The sequence below is a fragment of the Perognathus longimembris genome, chromosome 16 (genome assembly GCF_023159225.1).
Source record: "Perognathus longimembris pacificus isolate PPM17 chromosome 16, ASM2315922v1, whole genome shotgun sequence".
Classification (NCBI taxonomy): domain Eukaryota; kingdom Metazoa; phylum Chordata; class Mammalia; order Rodentia; family Heteromyidae; genus Perognathus; species Perognathus longimembris.
In genome coordinates, this window is record NC_063176.1 from 27,145,450 (window position 1) to 27,170,225 (window position 24,776).

General features: G+C 42.5%; 1 protein-coding gene and 1 long non-coding RNA gene across 2 annotated transcripts in view; one reads left to right on the top strand and one right to left on the bottom strand.

Annotated features, from left to right (window-relative positions):
- The window catches only part of Lnx1 (ligand of numb-protein X 1), a 104,553-nt gene extending 80,400 nt beyond the window's left edge, over window positions 1-24,153 (bottom strand). Inside the window, exons 1-4 of the mRNA XM_048364788.1 lie at window positions 24,079-24,153; window positions 23,821-24,007; window positions 20,317-20,423; window positions 4,568-5,048 (exon numbers count right to left, since the gene is read on the bottom strand). Coding sequence (XP_048220745.1) covers window positions 4,568-4,959 — 392 coding nt within the window. The 5' untranslated portion in view covers window positions 4,960-5,048; window positions 20,317-20,423; window positions 23,821-24,007; window positions 24,079-24,153. The remainder of the gene's footprint in view (window positions 1-4,567; window positions 5,049-20,316; window positions 20,424-23,820; window positions 24,008-24,078) is intronic.
- Window positions 7,390-9,910, top strand: LOC125364967. The gene is made up of 3 exons (XR_007213602.1): window positions 7,390-8,188; window positions 9,481-9,484; window positions 9,796-9,910. It is a non-coding gene; the product is annotated as an uncharacterized LOC125364967 (long non-coding RNA).
- Window positions 24,154-24,776: the final 623 nt, after the last annotated feature.

Below are 24,776 nucleotides of genomic sequence, written 5' to 3' on the forward strand. Positions count from 1 at the left end.
GAGCGCTTGCCTCCTATAAAAGAAGCCCTGGGTTCGATTCCCCAGCACCACATATATAGAAAATGGCCAGAAGTGGCGCTGTGGCTCAAGTGGCAGAGTGCTAGCCTTGAGCAAAAAGAAGCCAGGGACAGTGCTCAGGCCCTGAGTCCAAAGCCCAGGACTGGCAAAAAAAAAAAAAAATTCATAAAAAACACTAATGATCTCTTTATTCATACAAGTGAATCCTTAAGAGAGCCAGCTTTGTGATCTCCCATTTTTAGAACATAAAAGAAAGCATGGGGGACAAAGCGAGGTTCTCTGAAAAGATTCCACAGAAGTGTGTTTTCAGTCTTTCTTTTATCCTGACAAGTCAGGAATGATGACTTCTGTCACTCAGGATCTGGCCCACTGTGGATCCCTGATGAATATCCCATTTGCAGATGACAATATTATACAACAAAGGTATAGTCTGGAGCCTATGACAAGGCTCACTGAGGGTCAAGGGGAAAGGCTTGCCCTCCACATCTACTCTTGTGGATGGGCTGCATCAGGACAGAAACACCAGATGGGACCTCTGCGGGAGCTCCATGACATCTACTGACAGTGTCCTTTGATGAGGAAGGTAAAATCCAGCATATCAAGCCTGTCACCCTACCCCTACCAGGAATTCTCCACACGAGCCCCTTCTGAGCCCCTGTGAGCTCCTAAGGGCTGAAATCAACAGAACTACCCAAGGGTCCTAATGCTCAATCATACCCAGCTCACTCTCTAGTCACAGAGATGTGCTCTCTAGTGTGAATCAGTGGCCTTTCCAGTCCTGCATGGCCAAGGTCAGTCCTCTGTGTCTTACTCAAGGACTTCTGCTAGGTGCAGGCATGAGGTGGACTGTCAGTACTGTGTCTAGATGACATGAATCTTGGAGAACAGACACCACAGGGGTAGTGCCTATGTGCAACCCAAACCCCACAAGTCTACTGTCCTTCAAGGGGTGCAAAGTACCCATGAGACAAGAGGAATCAGTTCAAGAGACCTATGCAACACTGCTGGAATAAGAAAGAAATGTGCATTTAACACCTGCCAACACAAGCTGGGTGCTGGTGGCTCTTGCCTGCAATCCTATTTAGGAGCTGAAATCTGAAGATTACGGTTTAAAGCCAGCTGAGCCAGGAAAGTCAGTGAGATTCTGATCTCCAATTTAGCAGCAAAGAAAGCTGGAAATGGAAGTATGGCTCAAATGGAGCTCTAGTTCCAGGGTTGAGCAAAAAAGCTGAGACACACACACACACACACACACACACACACACACAGAGACAGAGACAGAGAGACAGAGAGAAGGAGGAGAGAGAGAGAAGACAGAGAGAGCGAGAGCGAGAGCGAGCGAGAGAGAGAGAGAGAGAGAGAGAGAGAGAGAGAGAGAGAGAGAGAGAGAGAGAGCAAAAAAGAGGGGGGAAGGAGAGACCCTGAGTTCAGGCCCAGTACTGGCATACATTTTTTAAAAACTTGCTAATAGAAACTTATGAGTATGCATCACAAAAAAGATTAATGGGAGATTAAAAGGGTGTGTGGGGTTGGAGAAGTGGCTCAATGAGCAAAAGTGTCAGTTACAGAGTTCCAGTCTGACACAGACAAAAAAATGTGGGTGGTTTATATTACCTGGATTTTGCTATTCCATAATAGATACATATTTTAAAATATGATGCTTCACATCCGAAATACATATAACTTTGCTGATTAAAAATAAAGGCCAACTGGGTACTATTGGCTCTCACCTGTAATCCTAGCTACTCGGGAGGCTGAGCTCTGAGGATCACAGTTTGAAGCCATCCTGGGCAGGAAAGTCTGTTAGACTCTTATCTCCAATTAACCACCGGAAAACAGAAAGTAGAGCTGTGGCTCAAAGTGACAGAGTGCTAGCCTTGAGCAATAAAGGGACGGTGCCCAGGCCTCAAGTTCAAGCCCCACCACTGGCGAAATACCACCCCCCCAACCAGAAATATAAAAGCTATTTAATTCATATGTGTACTTAATGGATTAATGATATTAAAGAATAATCAAAGATGCAAAATTTATTAACAAAGGCTCTCCTCTAGCTTGCACATGCATACAACTACACTACCAACCATGGGCCACCACTCTGGAGACTGCACATAGACAAGGAAACATTAGTCTCCAGTCACCCCTGCCTCTGCCCTGCTCAGGGTACTCCATAGGTAGCCACTGTTCTGTCTCCTTTGTGTCCCATAGAGGGGAGTAAGAGGTTGTTTGCCAGCCATCTTGAGTCAGGTTTTGGATTACATTCAGATTCTTTGTCCTTGCCAATATAGTGCTCTGTAGCTGGAGAAGAGGACATGTATATTAAGCATCTGATGACTAATTATAAGATATTTTGGGAAATAGTGGCTTCAACCTACTTAGGCAGCTCAAGTGTGGAGAGGTGTAAGAGAGGGTGACGGGCTCGCACCTTCTCCAGGTGGGAGTTTCCTCTCCTGGGAGCTGAAGCCTCAGAGGGGACTCACTTGCTGTCATCAGAGGTTCTTCCCTTACAGCTATTTCTCCCACATCCTCATCATTGTCAACTATGCCATCCTCACCCTCTCCTGGGCTTCCAGGACGCATGTGGTATGGGTGGGTAAATGAAATCATTGCTCAGCTTGGAAAGCAAGGGACACCGAGTCTCCCGGAGACCCCACAGGTCTGCCATGGCATGGCCCCCCAGCCTCCCCTCCCCAGCCTCTGCTCCAGCCTACCCTAAAGTGCATGTGCCAGCTCATCCCTATTTTTTGACACATTCTTAGCCCCAACAAAGCACTTAGCTAGAGGCTGGGGACAATACCTGTGTCTCAGTTTCTCCTCAACAATTTCACTATATTTTTCTCTTCTTTACCTCTCTTACTCTTTGGTGGGCACAATAATGACTTCGAAAGATATCCACTTCCTAAACTTCAGAACCTACCATGGAAAAAGGTATTCTGAAGCTGAGACCACATGTAGGCCCCTGGATCACCCAGGTAGGTCCAAGATTATCACCTGGGCCTTCCAAGAGGGAAGCAGGAGGGCCAGGGTCCTGGAAGACATGTCCACAGAAGCTGAGAGAAAAATCAGACAATGCTAACATGGCTTGTTTTGAAGATGGAGGAAGTGCCCATGAGCCAAGGAAGGCAGGTAGCATCTAGAAGCTAGAAAAGGTAAGGGAAGAGGCCAAAAAGCATGTGGCCCTACAACACCCTGATACTAGTTTGGTGAACTCTCTTTTGGATTTTTAAACCTTAACACTGTGAGATAATAAATATATGAGTTGTGATCATTTGTTATGGCAACAATAAAGAACTAATACAGTTCTTCCCCCCCCCCCATGCAAATATACAGATTGCAATACACAGGGGGATGTGACGTGTATAGATGGAGCTCTACCAATTCCCAGATCCCTCACCTCCTCAACCCAGTGTGGTCACCTCCTCAGATTCCTCATTTCCCTACTTGGAGCAGCACCTATCAGTGCCTACCTCACCTTTGACCTGAACTTATTTTCCTTCCCACAATGCCTCTCAAACTTCCAGCAGAAGTTCGAAATAGACTCCCTTTTGCTTTCTCCTTGGGCCACATCTGGGGAACTGGGAAGAAGGGTCATCCCAACCTGACCTCAGTCTTAACAAATGGTCAGCTGTATCCTGCAAACCTACATTGGAAGGATTTGGCTCACCATCTTGAGGAGAAAAATGAGTCCACTGGCATCACCAGAATAGGAAACATGTGCTCTGCATTACAGCTAGCCCCTTGCTTTTGATGCACATTAGAGACTCCACAGACATCCTCAAGCACAAAGCCTCAGATTCATGATCTAAAGTATGTGACCTTTAGAAAAACACCAGCACCTGCCTCTTGTCATGATCACAAGTGATCCAAGATCAACACCACATTGCAAATTTCCTCTTACAAACAACGGTGGTATTATGGTTCACTGTTGATTAAGCATCCTAAGTGTTCTGAGAGAGTTCCTCATGTGGAACAGGCCCAGGGCCGCCTGTGAAACTGTCCGCTTAGGAGTGCCCAGGAGGTGGGGTGTTGCCAGCCGCTACCAGCAGCAGCGAGCACACCACAATCCTGACAGAACATGTTACTCAGATAACAGACATTTGCTAAATTTCCTTTTTTAATGTTTAGTTTAAAACACTGCACATCTACTCAATGAACAGCTGTGCAGGGGAGATTCTAACAAGCATGTGTCAAATGGGGGGCACAATTAATCAATTTTATAACCAGATCAAATAGGCAAGTGATTGATAAAATTCTCTGGTCACTCAATCATGGTTCAATATAGTGAAAGGTACCAGTTTTTTTGAGACCATAAATATGCACACACAACACAACTCTACGAAGTTCTATTCCCTCACATGGATTCAGAGATATAAACAGTGGAGACACAATCTATTTCGAATGGTTTCAAACCAAGGTTTCATTGGCTGCAAAGACAAAGTCAAAATAACAAGCATTCCATGAGGCATTGGGGCACAGAATCCCCTGGCCCTTGGGAGATAGTGGGAATAGAAGGAGGATGATGAGGAGGAAGGGGAAGAGAGCCACCACTAACCTTGTCTGGAAGTGATGCTGAAGATCGCAGCGCTGTAGCACCTCTGTGCAGTGCTCTGTGAAAGGGCAGGTGACTGGCAGCTTGTTGAGGAGCTTGTGGACCAGGATGCTGGACTTCTTGCAGTGTTGCAGAATCACAGGCTTCCGATCCACTGGGCAGAAGTCTTTTTCCACCAGGAGGTTGGTGAGGCACAGGGCACAGTAAGTATGGCCACAAGGAGTGTCCAGAGGGTCCAGCAATGCCTGCAGGCAGATGTGGCATATGAGGTCATCATCTACATCTTCTGCATAGGTGTAGAAGTGATTTTCCTCCAGAGAGTGAGCTTGGCCACAAACTACGCACAGGGGGTTAGGGCTGGCATCCGGGTCATCAGCAGGGGCTGGTTGGTTCATGGTCACCTGGGAAACAGCTTAGCAGGAAATCCAATAAAGCAATATTTCCTTGGAGGAAGTTAAAGTGTCCTAGTAGCCATCCACCAACCTACAAGAGAACAGGACGGCTCATGTTTACTCCATAGCATGTAGAAGATGAATGCTGAGGCAAGCAGGAGACTGAACTTGCCAGAGAATGCAACAGAGCTGTGACTCTGAAGGTGAAGACTTAACCTCTACCCTGAAGTGACAAAATAGGACTGTCTGAGTGAATGATTGGTGCCTCACCATTCATCCAGAGGAGTGATATTCCTGCATGAGGATGTTATCTTTAACATCCTCAAGCTAGTCTTGTAAATGTCACGTGGGTAATGCTTATTGTTTTAATGTCTAGCTAACTCAAAAATGTTCTATGAAATATTAGTTTGGTAATCAAATTCAATAGATAAGTGATTTATAAAATTATCTGTCAAATCAAGACCAGGAGAGAAAAATAAAGGAGTGGATTCTCTGCTGGCTCTCTTCTGTGTTTCTATTCTTTTCTTTTTGCCAGTCCTGGGGCTTGAACTCAGGGTCTGAGCACTGTCCTTGGCTTCTTTTTGCTCAAGGCTAGCTCTCTACCACTTGAGCCACAGTACCACTTTGGGCTTTTTCTGTATATGTGGTGCTGAGGAATTGAACCCAGGGCTTCATGCATGCTAGGCAAGCACTCTACCACTAGGCCACATTCCCAGCCTCCTCTCCTGTGGTTTTTTCCCCCCATCTTTTTTCAAGACCCTGAAATTGCAGGATACCCAAGCCTTTAACTAAGTCATCTTAGCCCTTGGGCTCTTATAACTTTCTATGGTAAGGGCACCATTTTCCTCTGTAATTCACTAGCTTACTCACTCCATCTTTACTGGACATACTACCTGAGTTCAAATCTTATCACCACTATGGCTAGTGACTTCTGCCTTTGTTTCCATACCTGTAAAATGGAGTATTTATAATAGCCTCATTCACAGGCCTATATGAGGATCTAGTGTATAACAAACTTTTAGACTGGTGCCTGGCATTTTTTAAGTTCTCCATGAATATTTACTGTTGTTCTTAAGTGTGTTCGATATGGAATCTAAGGTCTGTTGGTCTGGAATCTGAAAGGGAATAGTCCCTATAAGGGATCTTTTAGCTGTGTTCTTTTATTTACTTGTACATTTCACATTCATAGAAGAGCATCATAATATATTTTTCCCAATCAACATGATTGATTTATACTTAGGAAGTCTTTTGGATAGTTAGTCAACAATTACAAATCCTAACTGTGAGATGGAAGTGGAGACTCTGAAAAAGATGGGAACAATGTGGCTCTGTGTTCAGGGAGTCCCTGGTGAGGAAAGATGGAAGACACACACATAAGTAGTGTGTGCCAACGGGATCAGGGTGAACTGTGACTCTGTCACCTCCCAAGATAACTCAGCACTGTGGCCTCGACCCCCTCACCTCCATGTTTGTTTCCCAAGGTAAAACAAAAAAGATCAGCTTTCCACCAGAACAGGATTAATCCATCCGGAAACTAGCCTTGTGCAAGAATTACACGGCAATCAGAAACTACGGCACACCTTTTTCTTTTCCAAATGAAGCCTGAGGTCATTTGTGTGAACAATGTCTTATCTCCAGAAGAAAATGCATTTACTTTAAATTTTCATAGAGCCAGCTTAGTTGTTTACATTTCTGTCCTGTGTTTGGATGCCTGGATGAGCGTGCTGGATGATGGATTGAAGTAAAAATGCACTAAATGTGCCATAACTTAGAAATCACTGCATTTGGTTTAGCATCAGGTGGAGCTACAGCAGGCAAAGGTAGGGGGTGCAGGAAGTGGGTAGCTAGTATTGCTTCCAATCAAATTTCATGGTAAACTCCACAGCTGCAACTTATCCTCCAGGCTGACAGAAGGTACTGGAACCTCACAGGAAAATCTTTCCATGACACCAGAACTGGTTAAAAATAAACAGGAAATTGGAAATGGGTCATCAGAAAGGTGATTGTGCACTTCATAGGGGAAAGGTTCACAGAGGGTGGACTAAAGCCCTAGATTTTTCTGGGTTTCTCTAGAAGAGCTTGACTGTGTTCTCCCATATGTTCTGGTGCTGCTGGTCTTTCTCATTCTGGGGGAAGAGTCTGTAACAGGAAATCAGGCTGGATTCTGCTGGTCCTACTGGTAGCTTAGACCAGACTTTTAGCTTTCAAACTGTTCTTAAAAGCCTTGGTTTTCTGCAAAAATAAAGGGAGAAAAGGAAGGACTCTTGCTCACTTGCTATGGTTTGGATGTGTGCCCCTAAATTCCATTTATTAAAGGCTTGTCCCTCTCCCATCAGGGTGGGGCTACTAGCAGGTAGTAGAGCCTTTGAGATGTGAGGCCTAGTGGGAGGTCCTTAGGTCACTGGGAATTTGTAGCTTCTTTCTTTGCAACACCAAAGTAAGTGTTTCATCCTGTCACTTGCTTCTGCCATGATGTGCCACCACTGTCTGGAGACCAAAGTAAAGGGTTATCTGATCTTGGACTGGAACCCACAGAATCATGAACCAAACAACCTCTTTGAAATTAATTTCTTTAGGCCTTTCATTACAGTAATGCAAAGCTGATTGTCAAACCATGTTCCCAACCAGCTTTTTCTAAAATGTAAACTAACATATGTTAACCATACAAGGAGTTTACACCATGCCTGTTCCATAGATGTGTATAATACCTAACCAACGTTTTGTGGACACACTCAGATTCTCATAACATTCTGCTAAAAAAAAACAACATAGTTTAAGAAGAAAAAAATTATAAAGCACCAGATCGTACAAAGTCCTTTTATGAATCTATGCTATTCAAGGAGTGTTGTTTTAGGTGGTTGGATTTTTTTTTTTAACTTTGCTTACTAGCAATTTCTTGAGTGTTTCCTCTGTGCTAGAGAACAGGATTATATAATGTTATTTAAGCCCTGTAAGCCACTAAGAATCTTTTTGGTTTTAGTTGAACAGATAAGGAGACTGAAGTGTGGCATGCAACTATGGTGCTGGTCATACCCTAAAGGAAACCAACCAGGCAGGGCTGTCCAGCTGCTTTCTGCTCTTAACCTTTCCTCCACTTTGGTTTCCAGAATCTTTCCTGATTAAAACTAACCAGAATCTCCATAGTGGAAGTCATTCAGTATAGAAGTACTGGGAAAATAAGATATTTTAAAGCCTTTCTGCAAGTAGATATGTCAAAGATCTCTAAAAAAAAGTTTCTAACAAAGAGCTAACAAAGAATATTGCTCATAAAGTTTACTTGCACATATGAAAATACAATGTACTCATTGAAATGGCTTTGAGAGAGCAGGGAGGAAAATAAGAGAGGAAGATGTTGATCAGGATACATTGTTTGCATGTGTGTAAATGTCGCACGAATGTACTACTAACATTAGTAACAATAAATAGTCTCTTCAGTTAAAAAAAAAAAAGTAGCCTCCTGGGACAAATATCTGCACAACTGTGGGGCCAGGATCACATGTGCCATTTACACAGACTTAGATACAAATTGTTTTAGATGTCAAGAATTTCTGAAACATCCTCATTGCTACTTTTGTGATTTGACTGAATCATTTAACATCTTTAAACTTTAGGCTCTATTCTGATAACTGAAAGCACACATGCACACATACATATGGCAACTACATAGTAAAAACTTAGTTATGTTATTAATATGGAGAAGATAACATGACATCCTACATAATTTCATAGAAAAGTCAATTCTGTGCATATTAGGTAACATAATGAATTCTACTGAATAATCAACAAAAAATATTGTCTCTAAAGTAAACATAATTGTCTGCCTACTGAAAAAATAGTCAATATGTTTAATGAAAATAACAGCAAGATAAATTTAGAAATCAGACTACTCAGTACATTTTTAATTTGTCATTGAAATCAGTTATTTTAGAATATGTCTCTTTCAAAAGTGTTACATTTGATTTTAGAAAATCAATCTCTTGTTTAATGTGTACTTAAAATAAAGGTAATCTTAATGGCAAAAAAAAGAAATGATAAAATAATGGCATTCACAGGGAAATGGTCAGATCTTGAATGAATAATGTTGAGCGAGACAAGCCTAGAGCACAGAGGACAAAGGCGCATGGTCTCCCTGATATGTGGTTGTTGGAGGGGGAGGGGAAAACAGTAGAGATCATGTCTGTAAAATAACAAACTTCTTTTCAAATGGTATTTCTACATGTTTTGGTCAGCAACTTTACATCATGTCTCTAAAACCAAACAATTACTAAATAAACATAAAAAGGTCTAGGATAGACCTGCCAGGAGCACACTAGCTCAACAGCTACATACATATGATTATATAAGATGAGGCTAAGCAAAATGAACTCCAAGAGATGGAAACAGGAGGATTTTACTGTTGTCATTATGTTTAATGTACTAGGTGAATTTCCTTTGACGTACCCCTGTGGTCACTGTATATGATTCTGGCACACTGAATATTGTATATATGCTTATCTGAACTGGGGAAGGGAAAGAAAAATGAAGGAGGGTGTAACAAATACCACAAGAAATGTACTCACTACCTTATTATGTAACTATATCCTCTCTGTACATCACCTTATCAATAAAATTTAATTTAAAAAAAGTAATACTTGCAAAACTGTTTGGTATAAACCAACCGAACAACTCATGGGGGGTGAGGGAAAGGGGGAGTGGGAAGGGGGGAATGAGGGAGGAAGAAACAAACGGTACAAGAAATGTATCCAATGCCTAATGTATGAAACTGTAACCTCTCTGTACATCAGCTTGACAATAAAAAAGAAAGAACTTAAATGTAAAACAAAAAACAAAAAACAAAAGTTTCCTTGGAGTGCTGGTAAAAAGAGAGGGAGAACACAAATGGAGGGAAATAGGTGAGCAAATATAGTTATTACATTTAGTGTATATTATGGAAGATTGAATTACATAATCTGAGAGTAGGGGCTGGGAATATGGCCTAGTGGTAAAGTACTTGCCTTGTATACATGAAGCCCTGGGTTCGATTCCTCAGCACCACATATATAGAAAAGACCAGAAGCGGCGCTGTGGCTCAAGTGGAAGAGTGCTAACCTTGAGCAAAAAGAAGCCAGGGACAGGGCTCAGGCCTTGAGTTCAAGCCCCAGGACTGGAAAACAAACAGACAGACAAACAAAATAATCTGCGGGTAAGGATGGGATGGAGAAAATGGGGAAAGAACAATGGAAAAGGTGACATTGATCAAGATGCATTATACTCATGTCTGACTTGTGGAATTGAAACCCCTTGGTACAATTACTTAAAATAATAAATTAAGCCAGGACCCACTGGCTCACCTAGCTACTCAGGAGCCTGAGATCTAAGAATTGTGGTTCAAAGTCAGCCTGGGCAGGATAATCTGTGAGGCTCTTATCTCCAATTAAGCACCAAAAAAAAAAAAAAAAAAAAAAAAATCCCGGAGTAAAGATGTGGCAGATTGTTAGCCTTGAACAAAAAGCTTAGGGACAGTGCCTAGTCCCTGAGTTTAAGCCTCAGGATTGGCACAAAAATAAATTAAATAAATACATTTTTTTTAAACCAAAGAAAGGATTCCTTGATTCTACTGAGCATCTCAATGCTGAACTCTAATATCACCTCGTCTCCCCTTTCCTTCCTGGCCTCCTTTCTCCTCCCCTCCCTACTGCCATCTTCTTCTGTCTCCATTTCTAAGTGCAGTTTGAGTTCCTGGCATGTACCTATGTGGTAACTGAATTTCTTACTGTAATATTAATGTAAACACTATTAGATATCTTTTCTTAATAAGTTATGCTAAACTAAAAGGAGCCTATGGTAATAAAATCATCATGAGAGGACTGGCTGAACAAGCAGTGCTTGCTCTAGAGTAAAGAACTAGGATGACCTTTAGTCTCAAAGTACTTAAAAGAACTAGGTCCATTTACCTTGCAGTGCTTCATTTCTGTTTCTCTTATAATCTCATGGTGTATCATGGTTTTAGAAATACATGAGCCTTGCTGAACTGAGGAAAAACAAAGTAGAAAATTATTTTTTTCCATTGACAAGTATGAGAGGGGTCTGTCACTTACAGACCACTTAACTTGCCCACAGTGAGGCCCTCGACAGCACTTCTGGCCTGGGCTGGAGAAATCAGGGGGTGCTTTGGGATGAGGGAGCAGGGGAGTGAGCCCCCTTCTTTGGATGTGTGTATAGGGGAGGGTAGAAATCTTACACTTTCTTGGTGTCATGCCTTAGGACCAGTCATTGCCCTACTTTCTCATTTTGGGCATAACAGAAGCCTGAGGTGGGTTTTAGACACGTATGTCATTAAAGCCACTAATGTGGTCCTGAAAAGCACCAGGAGACACAAATCCTCCATGTCATTGGTCATCCTTCTCTGTACCCTTTCCTAATCAACAGTCTGGCAGACACCTGGCAGTTGTACTGTGGCCTGATTTTCAAATTCCAGACTTCCTGGCTGCTTCGGTCTGTTTTCTGCTGCTGCAACCACCACACCACAAACTGGGAAATCCAGGAGCAAGTGCATGTGACATGAATCAAGATGCATTGTACTCAGAAAGTGACATGCTGAATTGAAACCCTTCCATTCACCTACTTGAATAATTTTGAGAGAGAGAGAGACAGAGAGAGAAACAGAGAGAGAGAGAGAGAGAGAGAGAGAGAGAGAGAGAGAGAGAGAGAGAGAGAGAGAGAGAGAGAGAGAGAGCATGTGCCAAGGTACTGAACCAGGCCTTTTATAATTAACCCTCTCCAGAGATAATAGCTACCATTCCTCCACTTGGAAGGCAGAGCCTTCATGGCCTGTTAAAGGGTCCACTTCTCATTACCTACATAAATGGCCAGTTCCATTTCAACACGAGGTGTGTGTGTGTGTGTGTGTGTGTGTGTGTGTGTGTGTGTGTGTGTGTGTGTGCGCGCGTGTACGCCAGTACTGGGGCATGATCTCAGAGCCTGAAGCTCTTACTTAGCTTTAGATTCAAGGCTGACAATCTACCACTTAAGCCATACCTCCAGTTCTGGCTTTTCACTGGTTAATTAGAGATAAGATTCTCACAGACTTTCCTGCTCAGGCTGGCTTTGAATCTTGATCCTCAGAGCTTAGTCTCCTGAGTACCGGGCATTACAGATGTTGAGCCACCGGCACTGGGCTTCAATCTGAGTTTTAGAAGGACATTCAGATCACAGCACTGGCTGACCCCAGTCAAAGCAAGTTGGTGCAACCAAGCTCTCTCACTCAAGAGATTGTGATGTCACCTGCAGTGAATGGATTCAAAATAACATTTGGAATAAGCCTACTGGCTGTGGAAACATCTGTTTGATAACACATCAACATACTAGGGTCCTCCACGTGCCACTAGTCCTCGCTAATTTTTCTCAGTGGATCCTGACCTTAGAACATGGCTGTCCCTGTCTGATAGAGCTGCCAGAATAAAGAGGTTAGAAAGGCAGTTGCACACACAGTATCTCTTGGCATGTCATGCCAATAATTCCAAACTTTCCCACTATTCAAAGCATCAGATTTGACCTTAAAGCAGCTCTTAAATTGTTGTCTAATTCCGTCAGGCAAAAACTGTAAGACTCTCTCAAAAATATGAGAGCAAGCTAGGCACTGGTAGCTTGTGCTTGTAATACTAGCTACTCAGGAGGCTGAGATCTGATTAATGGGTTCGAAGCTAGCCTGGGCAGGACTCTGATCTCCAATAAAAAAAGCTGAAAGTAGAGTTCTGGCTCAAGTAGTATAGTGCTAGCTTTGAGCAAAAGAAGCTTGGGAACAGCACCCAGGCTCTGAGTTGTAGGCCCAGGATTGGGGGGGGGGGAATAAAAAACATCAGAGCAAAAAAGGACTTGATGGGCATGACTTAAACAGTACATATACCTAGCAAAAGAGAGGCCCTGAGTTCAAATTCCAGCACTGGCTAAGGGTGAGGGTGGCAGATCAGAAAAGCCAACATGTATTCACATGATAACACAAGGAGATAGAGAGTTAGAGCTCAATTAAATGGTCAGAGATTATTTACTTTTTGCCACTCAAAACACAAATACTGATGAATATTCACTGACATTCACTAATAAATAGAAAAATTAAAAACAAAAGTGAAAGGCAAGCAGAGCTAAGGATCCCAAGGACAGATAGCATGTGGACAGGAGCAGTCTGGACTGGGTTTCCAGGTGGGTCTTCGGGTTTCCTTGTAGCTGACCTGGCCACCAGCCAGGTGCAAGATGACTGCAGAATTGCCGGTGAGGGCTTCACAGGTGTGCCACTAAACATTAACCAAGGCCTGTACTGATTGTAGCTCCCGCCTGATTATTATGCAGGTGAGCGGCTGGCTGAATGGCTCATGAGACAGAGAAACAATTTGCTTCAAATAAAAGGAAAGCAGTGCAATCTAAAGCCAAGTTCCCAAAATGATTACAAAACAAGTGGATCCCATGAGAGCTTTGTTTCTTGAGTACACAAGAGCCTGGTCCTTCCCCACCCAGGCATATACCCAATGCCATAAAAGATAATAAATACTACCAGGCTGTGCCCTGGTGTGGTGTTTTCTTTTTTATTTTTTTATGAGGCTGCTGCTGAAGTACTGTTTTCTTTTTAGTTTTTGTTTTTAAAAATTTATTTATTTATTGTCAAAATGATGGTTCAGCTATGTAACCCAGGGTAATATTGGGGCTCAATCTTCCTGACTTTGCTGCCTGGTAGTACTTTGTAATTTCTTTTTTATGACAAAGTAGTTTAAAATCTTTTAATTCTGTCAAACAACTCTAATGTTTTCCAATGTGTTTTAAACACACAGGCTAACCCTATGTCAGATGACAGCTTCAAGAAGCTGAGTTAGGGTTAACATAGACATGATGGAGTGTAGAGCAGTGGTAAAGCAATTGTCTCACATGTCTGAGGCCTTCGATTTGATCCCCAGCATCACAGAAACATTAAAATGATGCTTGAAAGCTTTGGATGAAACCCAGGGGATAGAGTGTTTGCTTGGGTGCACTCAGATTGTCCCTGGGTCTGCAGTTCGGTGCACAGATGATGGTGACAGTTGGGAGTGTGTTCCTGAGTGGAAACATACTGTGGAAAAGCCAAATAGTTAGGGTAACTCCTAAGTTTGATTTTTTTTTGTGGGGGGAGGGGGAGAACAATTCCCTAAAGCTATAGCCAACTCTGTCATTCTCTATTGAAGAAAGTAAGTTTTCAGTTATGCTTTAGATCCTAGGTAAATTTAGTATGGTTGAAGATATAAATAATGTGCCATCAACTTAAAATAACCAACTGTGAATTAAAATACACGATTTCCTCAGCTTGGAGATTTGCATGCAACCAGTAAGAATTGGGTGCCTTAGTGAATACAAAGGGACATGTATGGGGGTGCCTTAGTGATCTGAATTCAAAGGGTCACCTATGGGACATAAATTGTCTCTGACCCAAGAGCTGGGGCTGGTAGCAGGGTGTGTGTCTCATGCATGGAGTAAGGTCCACACAGGAGGGAAGTGAGGGGAAGCAGGTGCCCGTGGCTACTGCCCGTTTGTGAGCACTCTTTAATGCTTAACATTGAAACCAATAGCCTCAGAGAGGGAGTAAGCAACTCATTAATGAGATCTGCATAGGCACAAGGAAACCTATAAAAGGTCTTTAAAGAGGCCAGAAACATTTCAGAAAATTACAGGAAAACTGAACTAATAGAGGTAATGTGCTACATCTGGAGTCAATAACAACACAGATATTCAGAAAGTGGGAAAAATGAAGAAGAAAGAAGATTCAGAGTCTTAATGGCCAGGAAGGCCTTTCACGAGCAAGTCAGAGACGACCTCTGTCATTCACATTGGGAGATTTCACCCTCTTCCCTGGGCTGGTACATCTTGCATACTTGGGTCTGTGTATAGGACTCTATATTAGACAGGATATCCTTCCATTCACAAGTCAATTTATATAGAGAAGTCCAGTGGAGCCCTGCAGACAATGAAAATTAAGACAGAGTGCTTTGCATTGACCAAGAGGCCTGTTCACGCAAGAGGATCCTGGGCAGAGTTGACATCAGAAGAGAAGAATGAAAAAGAAGCCAAGTTGCTCTGTTGCCACGTCAGCAATCAGAAATGATCATTTGGGTTGTTTTTTCCCCCCCAAACAGGTAATTAAGTTTTAGCGAGAGAAGAACATGAAGAAAGATATTTGAATTCCCATCATTTTCCTGCTAATCAGTTCTACAGGTGTGTGCTGATTGCCCAGTCCACGCCCGATATTCCTCGGAACCTCTGTGGGAGCTCCCATAGGGAAGTCAATTTTGTCTTCACTAAGGTTAGGTCCATTTAGGACACAGCTTGCACACATAGGAGAAAACAGTTAAAACATGGCAAGCAAATGCACAATAAACAGCAGTGACCACAGTGCCTCCAAGTAGGAGCCCCAGACAAGCTTGGGAAGTAAAGGAACAAGACAGCGGTGAACTGTGGCCCAGAACAGTTCACAGGGAAGGTAAAGGAATGAACGGCTCTCTGGAAGGATCACAGAAGGGATGGGTTTGGGACAGGTATAAAGAAATCCATGTGTGGGGGGAGGATGGGTGGGAGAAAAAAATGAGGAAAGGGGTAACAAGTATGATAAGAAATGTACTCATTACCATATATATAACTGTAATCCCTCTATACATCACCTTGACAATAAAATTAAATAAAAATAAAGAAATCCAGGTGTGTGGAAAAAGCTGAGCAATATGTCCATCAAGAAAGAAGTGTGCATGCTGGCATCGGTGACCCAAGTAGTGAATTCCAGTTGAGGTTTTAAGGTGCTTTATTTAGAAGTTATAAGATTCTGAGTTGGGAAAGGACCTTCAATATCTTTAAATGAAGACCCACTGGCTTCTAACTAAAATCTTTGCAGTGATGGAGTTTTCATCAGTGTTCAAAAGACTGAATGCGCTCTCTTTGTTTCTTTGACCCTAGGCTCTTGTTCTGCCTTTCACTGCAACACATACCACATTTACTCCCCTCAGTATAGGACGATCCCCACTCCCACCTATTAAAGATGGCATTGGTGGATTCTCCCTTGTCATTACTGTTTTTCCTGTGGTCCTTCCCACTGTCTTCCTGGGTAGTCTAAACGTAGTAATAGTTCACTCAGGATGCTTCCTAGTTTAAATCCCTTTGAAACTGTGACACTTGGAAATGAATACTTACCCACTTATTATAGCTTGACAAAATCAGAATTTAATGGAATGATCAATTCCTGAACAAGGATACATCTTTTTTTCTACTCATGAAATCTATGGTGGCCATTATGGATTTCTTTCAGTGGATCTATCCCTTGTTGACTGGAAGAACACATTAGGTCTTCACAGCACAAACCCGTACCACTGTGCCTTCAACATGGATGAAGACAATGGTGGTGGTAAAGGCTGCCGGGTCCATTTTTCATTGCCTGGGATTTGTCCAAAATTGTAGCTACACGTGGGGAAAAAAATCTCTTTAGAAGCCTCTAGAGGGGCCTGTGTATGAGAATATCTGTTTGTTGTGGAGTAGAGTGGGAAACCTGATGCTCCCCTACATGTATGTTCACCTTTTATACCCAAACTAGGACTACGGGATCATTGGAAAAATAGTCTTTTAAGGCATCATTAAGGGTCACCTCCTGAGATCAGATAATCTTCAATTATCTGAGTGGTCTCTAAATCCAACAACAAGTAACCCTATAAAAGATGGAAGAGGAGACAAACACAGCAGAGAAGGCGATGTGAGGAGTGAGGCAGAGCCTGGAATGGTGCTGCCACAAGCCAAGGAATGACTGGAGGCACCAGAAACTGGAAGGGAAGAGAAGATTCCATCCTCCAGCCTGAGTGGGAGTGTAGAGGCCCTGATGCCATTTTCATTTCAAACTTCTGGCTCTAGGGCTGAAAGAACAAACCTTAGGTTTTGTTTTTGCTGGTACTGTGACTTGAACTCAGGGTCTATGTGTTGTCCCTCAAGGGTGGCACTCTACCATTTGGATCAAAGCTCCTCTTTCAGCTTTTTTTGATGGTTCACTGGAGGTAAGAGGCTCATGGATGTGTTTGCAGCCCAAGTTGGCTGCAAACTGTGATCCTTGGATCTCAGCTTCTTGAGTAGCTAGGATTATAGTGTGAGCCACTGTTGCCTGGAATAAATTTCAGTTGTTTTAAGCCACCAAGTTAAAAGGAATTTGTTATGGCAGCTGTCGGAAAGTAACAGAAGGGACTGTGTGTGGCTAGGGGTGTTCCCTCTGCTAGGGGTCAATAGTCCTGGTTTATGTACACCAACACTTCTCTACACAACTTAGGGACAGGGTAAATGTCTTTGAAATGGTAGCCATTTCGACTGCTATATACTTAGGGATAGCAATTCTTTCCTGTATAAACATGTAATTTTTTTGTTGCTGTTTTTCTTTTCTTTTCTTTTTGTCTTGTTTGTTTGTTTATCCATCTTTGGGAGGGTAAGGGAGAAAACAGAAATGGAAGGACGATGAGTGAACAAATGCAGCAGTGGTACTCACTTGGCACTATGTTGAACATGAACTATACAACTTGTGGGTGGTGACAGGCGGTGAAAAACTGGGAGAAAGCGAGAAAAGGGGTGACATTATCCAAAAAAGAAATATATACTCATTCCCCGACTTATGTAACTGTAACTCCTCTATATATCACTTTTATAATAATTATATATTTTAAAGTAATTATTTCCCTTTAATCTATTAGTACATTTGAATGTAGATGTCTTCAGAAATGACTATAAAACAAGTTGCAAGAACCTCAGGGGAAAAGACCATAGACGGAATAGGTGACTGTGTGCGTGCTGCAGGAGACGTAATACAGGTATGACAACAATACTTAATGAGGAGTTCAAAAACATAACATGACTCATGAATTAATGTAAGCATGCAGGAGCCTAAACATGCAGCGTTCTATTCAGAAAAGGCCACATGACTGACGGATGTAGTCATGACCAAGCTATGCACAGCACCTCAACACACAGCAATGACATATTTCTATGTCCCCATCACACATGTGCTGTTGCTGTGCTTTGAGCCAAGAGGTTGTTAAAGGAATTCTTGGAGAGATTCCATTCTGCTCTTGGCAAAGTCTTTTGTATCCCTCTGACAAATATACCAAATACAAGAAGCAAGGAAGAGAGTCACTCAAGAGATAATGGTGGAAGTCTGTTTATACATTCTAAGTCCTATTTTCCATGGTAAAAAAGTCCCAACTTCCTGGTTAATTAGAATGGAACCTGCTGCCACTGTAAAAAGTGTCAACCCACTGTGTCAAGGACGATGGCTGGCTGGGTAGTGAGGAAGAGACCTTTCAGAAAGAGAGAAGGACAGAGATTAGGAATAAAGTGTCCTAAAAACTGTAGATTTCTAGTCTGTAAGTCATCTACTCTATCTGGAGCAAAAATTCCTCTTCTTTCCCCCTTTTTAGAATATAATACAAGGCTGGGGATATGGCCTAGTGGCAAGAGAGCTTGCCTAGTATACATGAGGCCCTGGGTTCAATTTCCCAGCACCACATATACAGAAAATGGCCAGAAGTGGTGCTGTGGCTCAAGTGGCAGAGTGCTAGCCTTGAGCAAAAAAGAAGCCAGGGACAGTGCTCAGGCCCTGAGTCCAAGCCCCAGGACTGGCCAAAAAAAAAAAAAAAAAAGAATATAATACAAAATGAAAAACAATATCATTAATGGCTAAGCAGGGTGGGACGCACCTTTTATCCCCCAAATTGGGAGTGGAGATAGGAGGATCACTTTGAAGCCAGTTCAGGCCTACACACACACACACACACACACACACACACACACACACACACACACTGTTAGACCAGGCGGATCACACTTCCACTTCCAAGAATCTCCTGGAAAGAAAAGTCCCCATGAGACTCTTATGGCCAATTAACTATTCAAAAACTAGAGGTAGCACTGTGGCTTAAAATGGTAGAGTGCTAGCCTTAAGCAAAAGAGCTCAGGGATAGCGCCCGGACGCTGAGTTCAAGCCCCGCAACTGACAGAAAAAAAAAAGCAAAACAAACAAAAAAACATTAGCAAGACTTTATCTCAGAAAAGAAGCTGGGCATTCGTACATTCCTGAAATCCCAGCTATGTGGGCGGCAGAAGTAGAATGATTTCTGGGCCCAAGGCTAGCCCTGAACCAAAGTGTAAGATCCTTTCTGAAAAATAAACTGAAGCAAAAAGGGCAAGAGTGGGGACATGGCTCCAATGGTAGAGCACTTGCCTAGCAAGTATAAGGCCCTGGGTGTAAATCTAATACCATCAAAAAAACTTTATTATTTCCATTGGGAAACTTGTTACATGCAAAACACTACATTGGGTATTTGACATGTATTCTCTTGTTTAATCTCTAAAATAATCATTGAAACCAGTCATATAACCTTTGTTTTATAGGGGATTGTATAAGTGTATGAGTGGTTAAAGAATAACAAAAACATTTTGCTATTCATTCATCTATCTGCGTTTCAACATGACGTTTCCACCAGGCACTAAACATATCACAAAGTAAAGCACCTTCAGTGACAAGGGGCTTATTGTTCTATCAGACAGTCTACTACATTTTTAAACAACTTTAATTCACAGAAAATGTTTCCTCAAGCCAGGTACTACGTGGTTCACACCTGTAATCCTAGCTCTTGGAAGGCTGAGATTTGATTTTGAAGATCACAGTTTAAAGCCAGCCTGGGAAGAAATGTCCTTGAGACCCCATCTCTGAAATCACCAGCAAAAAGCTGGGCTAGAGGCATAGCTCAAGTGGTTGAGCACCAACTGAATAAACAAGCTTGAGCAAGTACAACGCCTTGAGTTCAAATCCTGGTACCAGCATACATGTAGATAGATAGATAGATAGATAGATAGATAGATAGATATAGATATAGGTATATAGGTATAGATCTATAGATCTATAGATATAGATATATTTATTTACTTGCTTTTAAAGAAATGCTTTTGCACATTGCTGTGGTGTATCTCGGTGTGACTAACCAATAGGTCACTGGTATCTTTTTGTCACACAGAACAGAATGAAACAGAAAGAAGTGGTGAACTTGGAAAGTTACAGGAGACAACCCCTATTTTCTCTTGCTGATTCCAGCTCTGTTGCCATTTTCTGTGCTTGTAAGTTTTACAATGTTCATATATGTAAATGACTAAATCTCATTAATGCAGAGTGTCCTGGGCCTTCTTCCACATAGTTTTGGAAAGCCATGACTATTTGGAGGCCCTGTCAGAGGACAATTTGCCACCCCCGTAAAAGTGAGTGTCAGAAATGCCAGCACATAATTGCCAAGAATAGTTCCATACCACCAGGAAGGGCAGGGATGCCAAGGTGAGGCAGGAGGAGGACCCATATGGAGGAGGACTCAGTTGAAAACCTCCCTGGCATGCTTTCTGTTGTAGCAGCTTACAGGTAGCCTGTAAGTGGCCCAAATCCCAGTGGATGTAATTTTCTTCCCTTCCTGTGGGAGAATTCAAATATAAAAGGTGATCATTGCCAAAGTCAAGGAGAAGAGGAGACTCTGAGAGAGGAGAGGCAGGACTCCTGGAGATTGGCTGCTCCTCAAATCACTAAACCTCCTGCCTACTGTTCTGCAAAATACCAGCATCACCTGGCAGCTACCCCACCCTCCAATGAAATGCCAAGATAAACAAGATAATACTTGTTAACAGGCTTTCCTTCTAGCCTTCAGGAGCTTTTTGGAAATCTGGTTCTGTTTTGGGTCCTCAATGTACTACCATCTAATTTCCAGACTGCATCAAGACCAAAGAGATCTGTGAACGATACAGCAACACGACAATAGTGAACTTCAGGGCACTTGATCTAAGCCAGACATTGCACATGGGCCCATTCCCATTGTTCCTCATAAAAGCACTGAGGTGGGTAAGGACTTCATTTTCCAGACGGTCATAGTGAGGCAAAGAGATTATGGGCCTTATATAGGTTAGTAATTACATGGCTGTACTGGGTTTCGAACCTGTATCTGTTTGCTTCCTCTCATTGTAGCTTTCTTTCAAGTAACAAGTAACAAGTAACAGCAAACATTGTGCCAGAGACTGGTCCAACCTGACATGTTTCAACTCGTCTTCATCACAGCCCTGTTCAACTGGCCAGGAAAAGCGGGTTTCAAGATTTTATCCTGAGACACACAGGTAACACATGGTGGAATTGAGTTTTGAGCCCGGGTGATCTGATGCCAGATCTAGAGCGTAGCCCTGCTGTATCTAGAATTAAATGAGTACAGTGCTCCCAGTGAGGCACTGCTTATTCCTCCTCTCCAACAGTTCAACCCCTCACCTAGGTGGGCAGCTACTCTAACTTCTGTTGTAAAGACCAAGGCAGATTGAGGAGTTCCAGCCTTTCAGCATTCTTACTTGGGGGTAGGATGAAGACAACTGATAGGCAGGGAGCCTGGGGCTCTTCCCCAGTCCCATTCTACGTTCTACAGCAACCAGTAGCTTGGAGGTCAGATCCACTGTCCCTTCCTCTTGAAGGTGTCATCCATTTGGGATAGGATGAGACCTGGAAAAACTCCCAGAGGCCCAGGAAAGCAGGACATACGGCAGTCTCTCCTGAAAGTAAAATATGTTCAGGGAGACCCATGAGCTTCTTTTCTCAGGATAGAGCAGGTTCTAAGTCAGCTGCCCCTTCTTGGTGCAGTAACCTGGCCATCTGTTCCCTAGACCACAGTGAAGGGCATCTAGTTCATCTGCAAGACTAGATTGCCCAGCTAGTTTTGGAGATAGCACAATTGAAAGCACACAGGGCTCCCTGTTAAGGGAGATTCTAGCAAATGACGATGTAACACCCCCAACCCCATGTCTGCAGGGAACCCACATTTTGTGAGCCTTGAAGTTAGGAATAACTCTGTCTCAAAAGCTTTGTCAAGAGTCTGTTTGAGACCCACTGCCTAACTCAATTAGGTAAAGTTAATAACACTGTTGGAGCATTCTCCTCCCTCTAGCCTGCTATACTTCTCTAAACTGTTAACTCTGGGAGTTAATTACTTACAATTAATTACAATAACAAGAAGAGCAGGGTTCCTAACCATTGCAACCACAGATCTTTTATCTTGAGAGATTCAAAGCCATGTCCTTTACATAGAAATATTCCTCCAGCAAAGATGGGCCTGGCCTGTATTTGGCCCTGGCTCAGTATCAAGCATCAGTTATTGTCAGCCCCACATGGTAGCTCCCTCCTTTACTTCTCCTGAACATGTTCTGCTCTATGATGTAAGTAGAAGATATTGCCTGATTTCCAAGTAGGCCTCATGTTCACTTCCACCCAAGAACAGAATTACCACCAGAACTTTGGACAGCAATCCCGCTAGCCAACTACATTCTAGATATTGCCTCTGTCTGTTTCTTTTATCTCTGTTTCATCAGAGCTTCGTTCCACTACTAGCCAGAGATGCAGACATACAGTGACTGATAAAAGGAATTGTTTAATCATAAACAAATCAACTCTGTGAACCAGAGGGAATGAACCTTGTAAGAGGTTTAGGACTTTAAAGTCATATGCTTATCCAATGGATTCCGGGTGGGGGGATTTTTATTTTTCTTCTCTCTCTGCTGACAAAGCACTGGATGAAGTCAGAACACCATTCAGATGCAAGCAGCAGTCACCTTCCCAACACATAAGCTCAGGGGAAAATCATAGGCGCAAAGGTCAGTTGAAGGAGAGCAATGTGAGCTTTCCAGGAGTAAGAGAAAAATTGGCAGGGGAGAGTCTTAGTGGTAAGAAACAACTTTCTTTCCAAAGCAAACAATTTCTCAGTTTGTTTTGATTCATACTCTTGGACAATTTATATGCACAATCTTCATTTCAGGGTGGATAAGTAGGAGCATAATTCCTAACAGATTAATGTCTTACAAGCCTATCTGCTAATTTATGTGTCAGAAAAACAGCTGATGAATGAATTTATTTCTGGCCCCCAGTTTCCTAGCTCATCCCAGCAAGGAGCTTGGTCTAGGGAGGGTTTCTTCAGTTTTGCAAACAATAGAGTCCGAAGTCATAAAGGCTTCGAGGTCAGGCTCAAGAAAACAAAAATGGACCCTAGCGATAAAGTTACTTTAAAAGCCAGGTCCTGGCAGAGAATGCTCCTCCATGTATTTGCTTATTAAAAGAAATGAGACAGAAAAAGCTAAAGAGTTTCAGGAAATTAAAACTTAAAGCTAAAGTTATATTTTTGTGGCCTTGAAGGGATGGTATTTACTTGAAGCAAAGATCAGAAAGTAGCCAGTTGGAGTCTGAAGGCAAGCAATTCTAATCCAGACTGTAGGAAGTTTGTGAAGAACATTGGACAAACAGTAAAGGGAACTACAGGGTTTTTCTTTTTGGACAAGAATAGGGAAGGAGCCTGAAGGCAGAGGGAAGAGAATTTACCAGTCTGAGGAACAACTTTGTGGGGTAAACAACAACAACAACAAAATATCTAAATACAGCTCCTAGGTATGGATCAAAATAGTCTCTGACAAGGTGAACCCAAAAGTAAAGCAAAGTAAGATAGCTCTGAATTTTCTCAGCCATCCCAACCCCCTAAAACGGGCTGAACAAGTCTGTACCTTTGAATTACATTTCAGAAAAATGTCTCCACTTTCCTTCTGTCTAGGGTTAAAAAAATTAGATCAACTTCCCAGACAAGCAGAGGCTGGATTAATGATTAGACAAAACTAAAAAGGATTAAATATCAAGCCTGGGAGATCTGTATTGTACAGCAAGAATGTCAGTCTCTAAACTCTCAAAAGAGTCTCTCGAGGGGCCAAGCCATTCAGCCTGTGCCTTTTTTCATTCAGATTCCCCCTTCAGATCCCTTAGGGGGCTAAATGCCGAGAGAGAAAATGGACATTCCAGCTTACCTTTTCAAGTGTGTACCTGGGCTCTCAAAAGTAGCAGGGACCCGGCAGCTCTCATGACTTGTGGCTGAAGTGAGCAGTGTCTTGGGCTGCTGAGCTGTGATCAGCCTCAACTTCGTGTTCAGGTGCCTGGAGGAAGGGGGAGGGCATTGGTTGATCCAGAGCAGGAAATGTGTGACATCACGGAAGTCTGCACAGGTAAAACATTGCTGAGACCTTAGCCATTAAACAGTCAGTATGCCCCGCCCACCTGTCACTTACCTGAATACCTTCCAGCAGGTAGGTGGCGTCTCTTGGAGGACAAATGAATCAGTTAGAACAATTTGCCAGATGGAATTTACTTTCTTTCCTGAGCCTAACACGTGTCTAGCCCTGTGTGCCAATCTTAACTAATGTGACTAATAATTTCCCAAGCCCTTCCAGACATAGGAGATAAACACTCACCTGTAATTCAGTGGGCTACCTAAATAGAAAAAGTCTAAGGATTGACTGCTTAGAAGTATCTGGAATTTAGCCCCCACATACCATTTGGAATGGCATCCATTTGAATCTCAATAACCTGACAAATTAAGGTGACATTATGAATTCATTTATTGAAAAATCTAAAATGCACATGTGTGCACACACACATACACATACACACACATTAACTAAAGTATAGTATATGTAGGGGAGAATTCCAGTGGTGTAACTCCTTTGAATAACTTACAGTCTAACAAAATGAATACCAGGAAGCTGGAACGTGTTGTAGGGGAGGGGGAGGCCAAAGGGAGGGAGTAAAGGAATGAAGAAAGGAAGGGTGGGTGAATGAAGTCATAATATTCAATGTACATTTGTGAAATTGGAACTAGGAAAATTGAAGAGAAGAGTAAGAGAGATGGGGAGAATGATGGAAAGGGTACATTGATCAAGATGCATTGGACTCAACCTGACATGTAGAATTGAAATTCCTTTGTCCA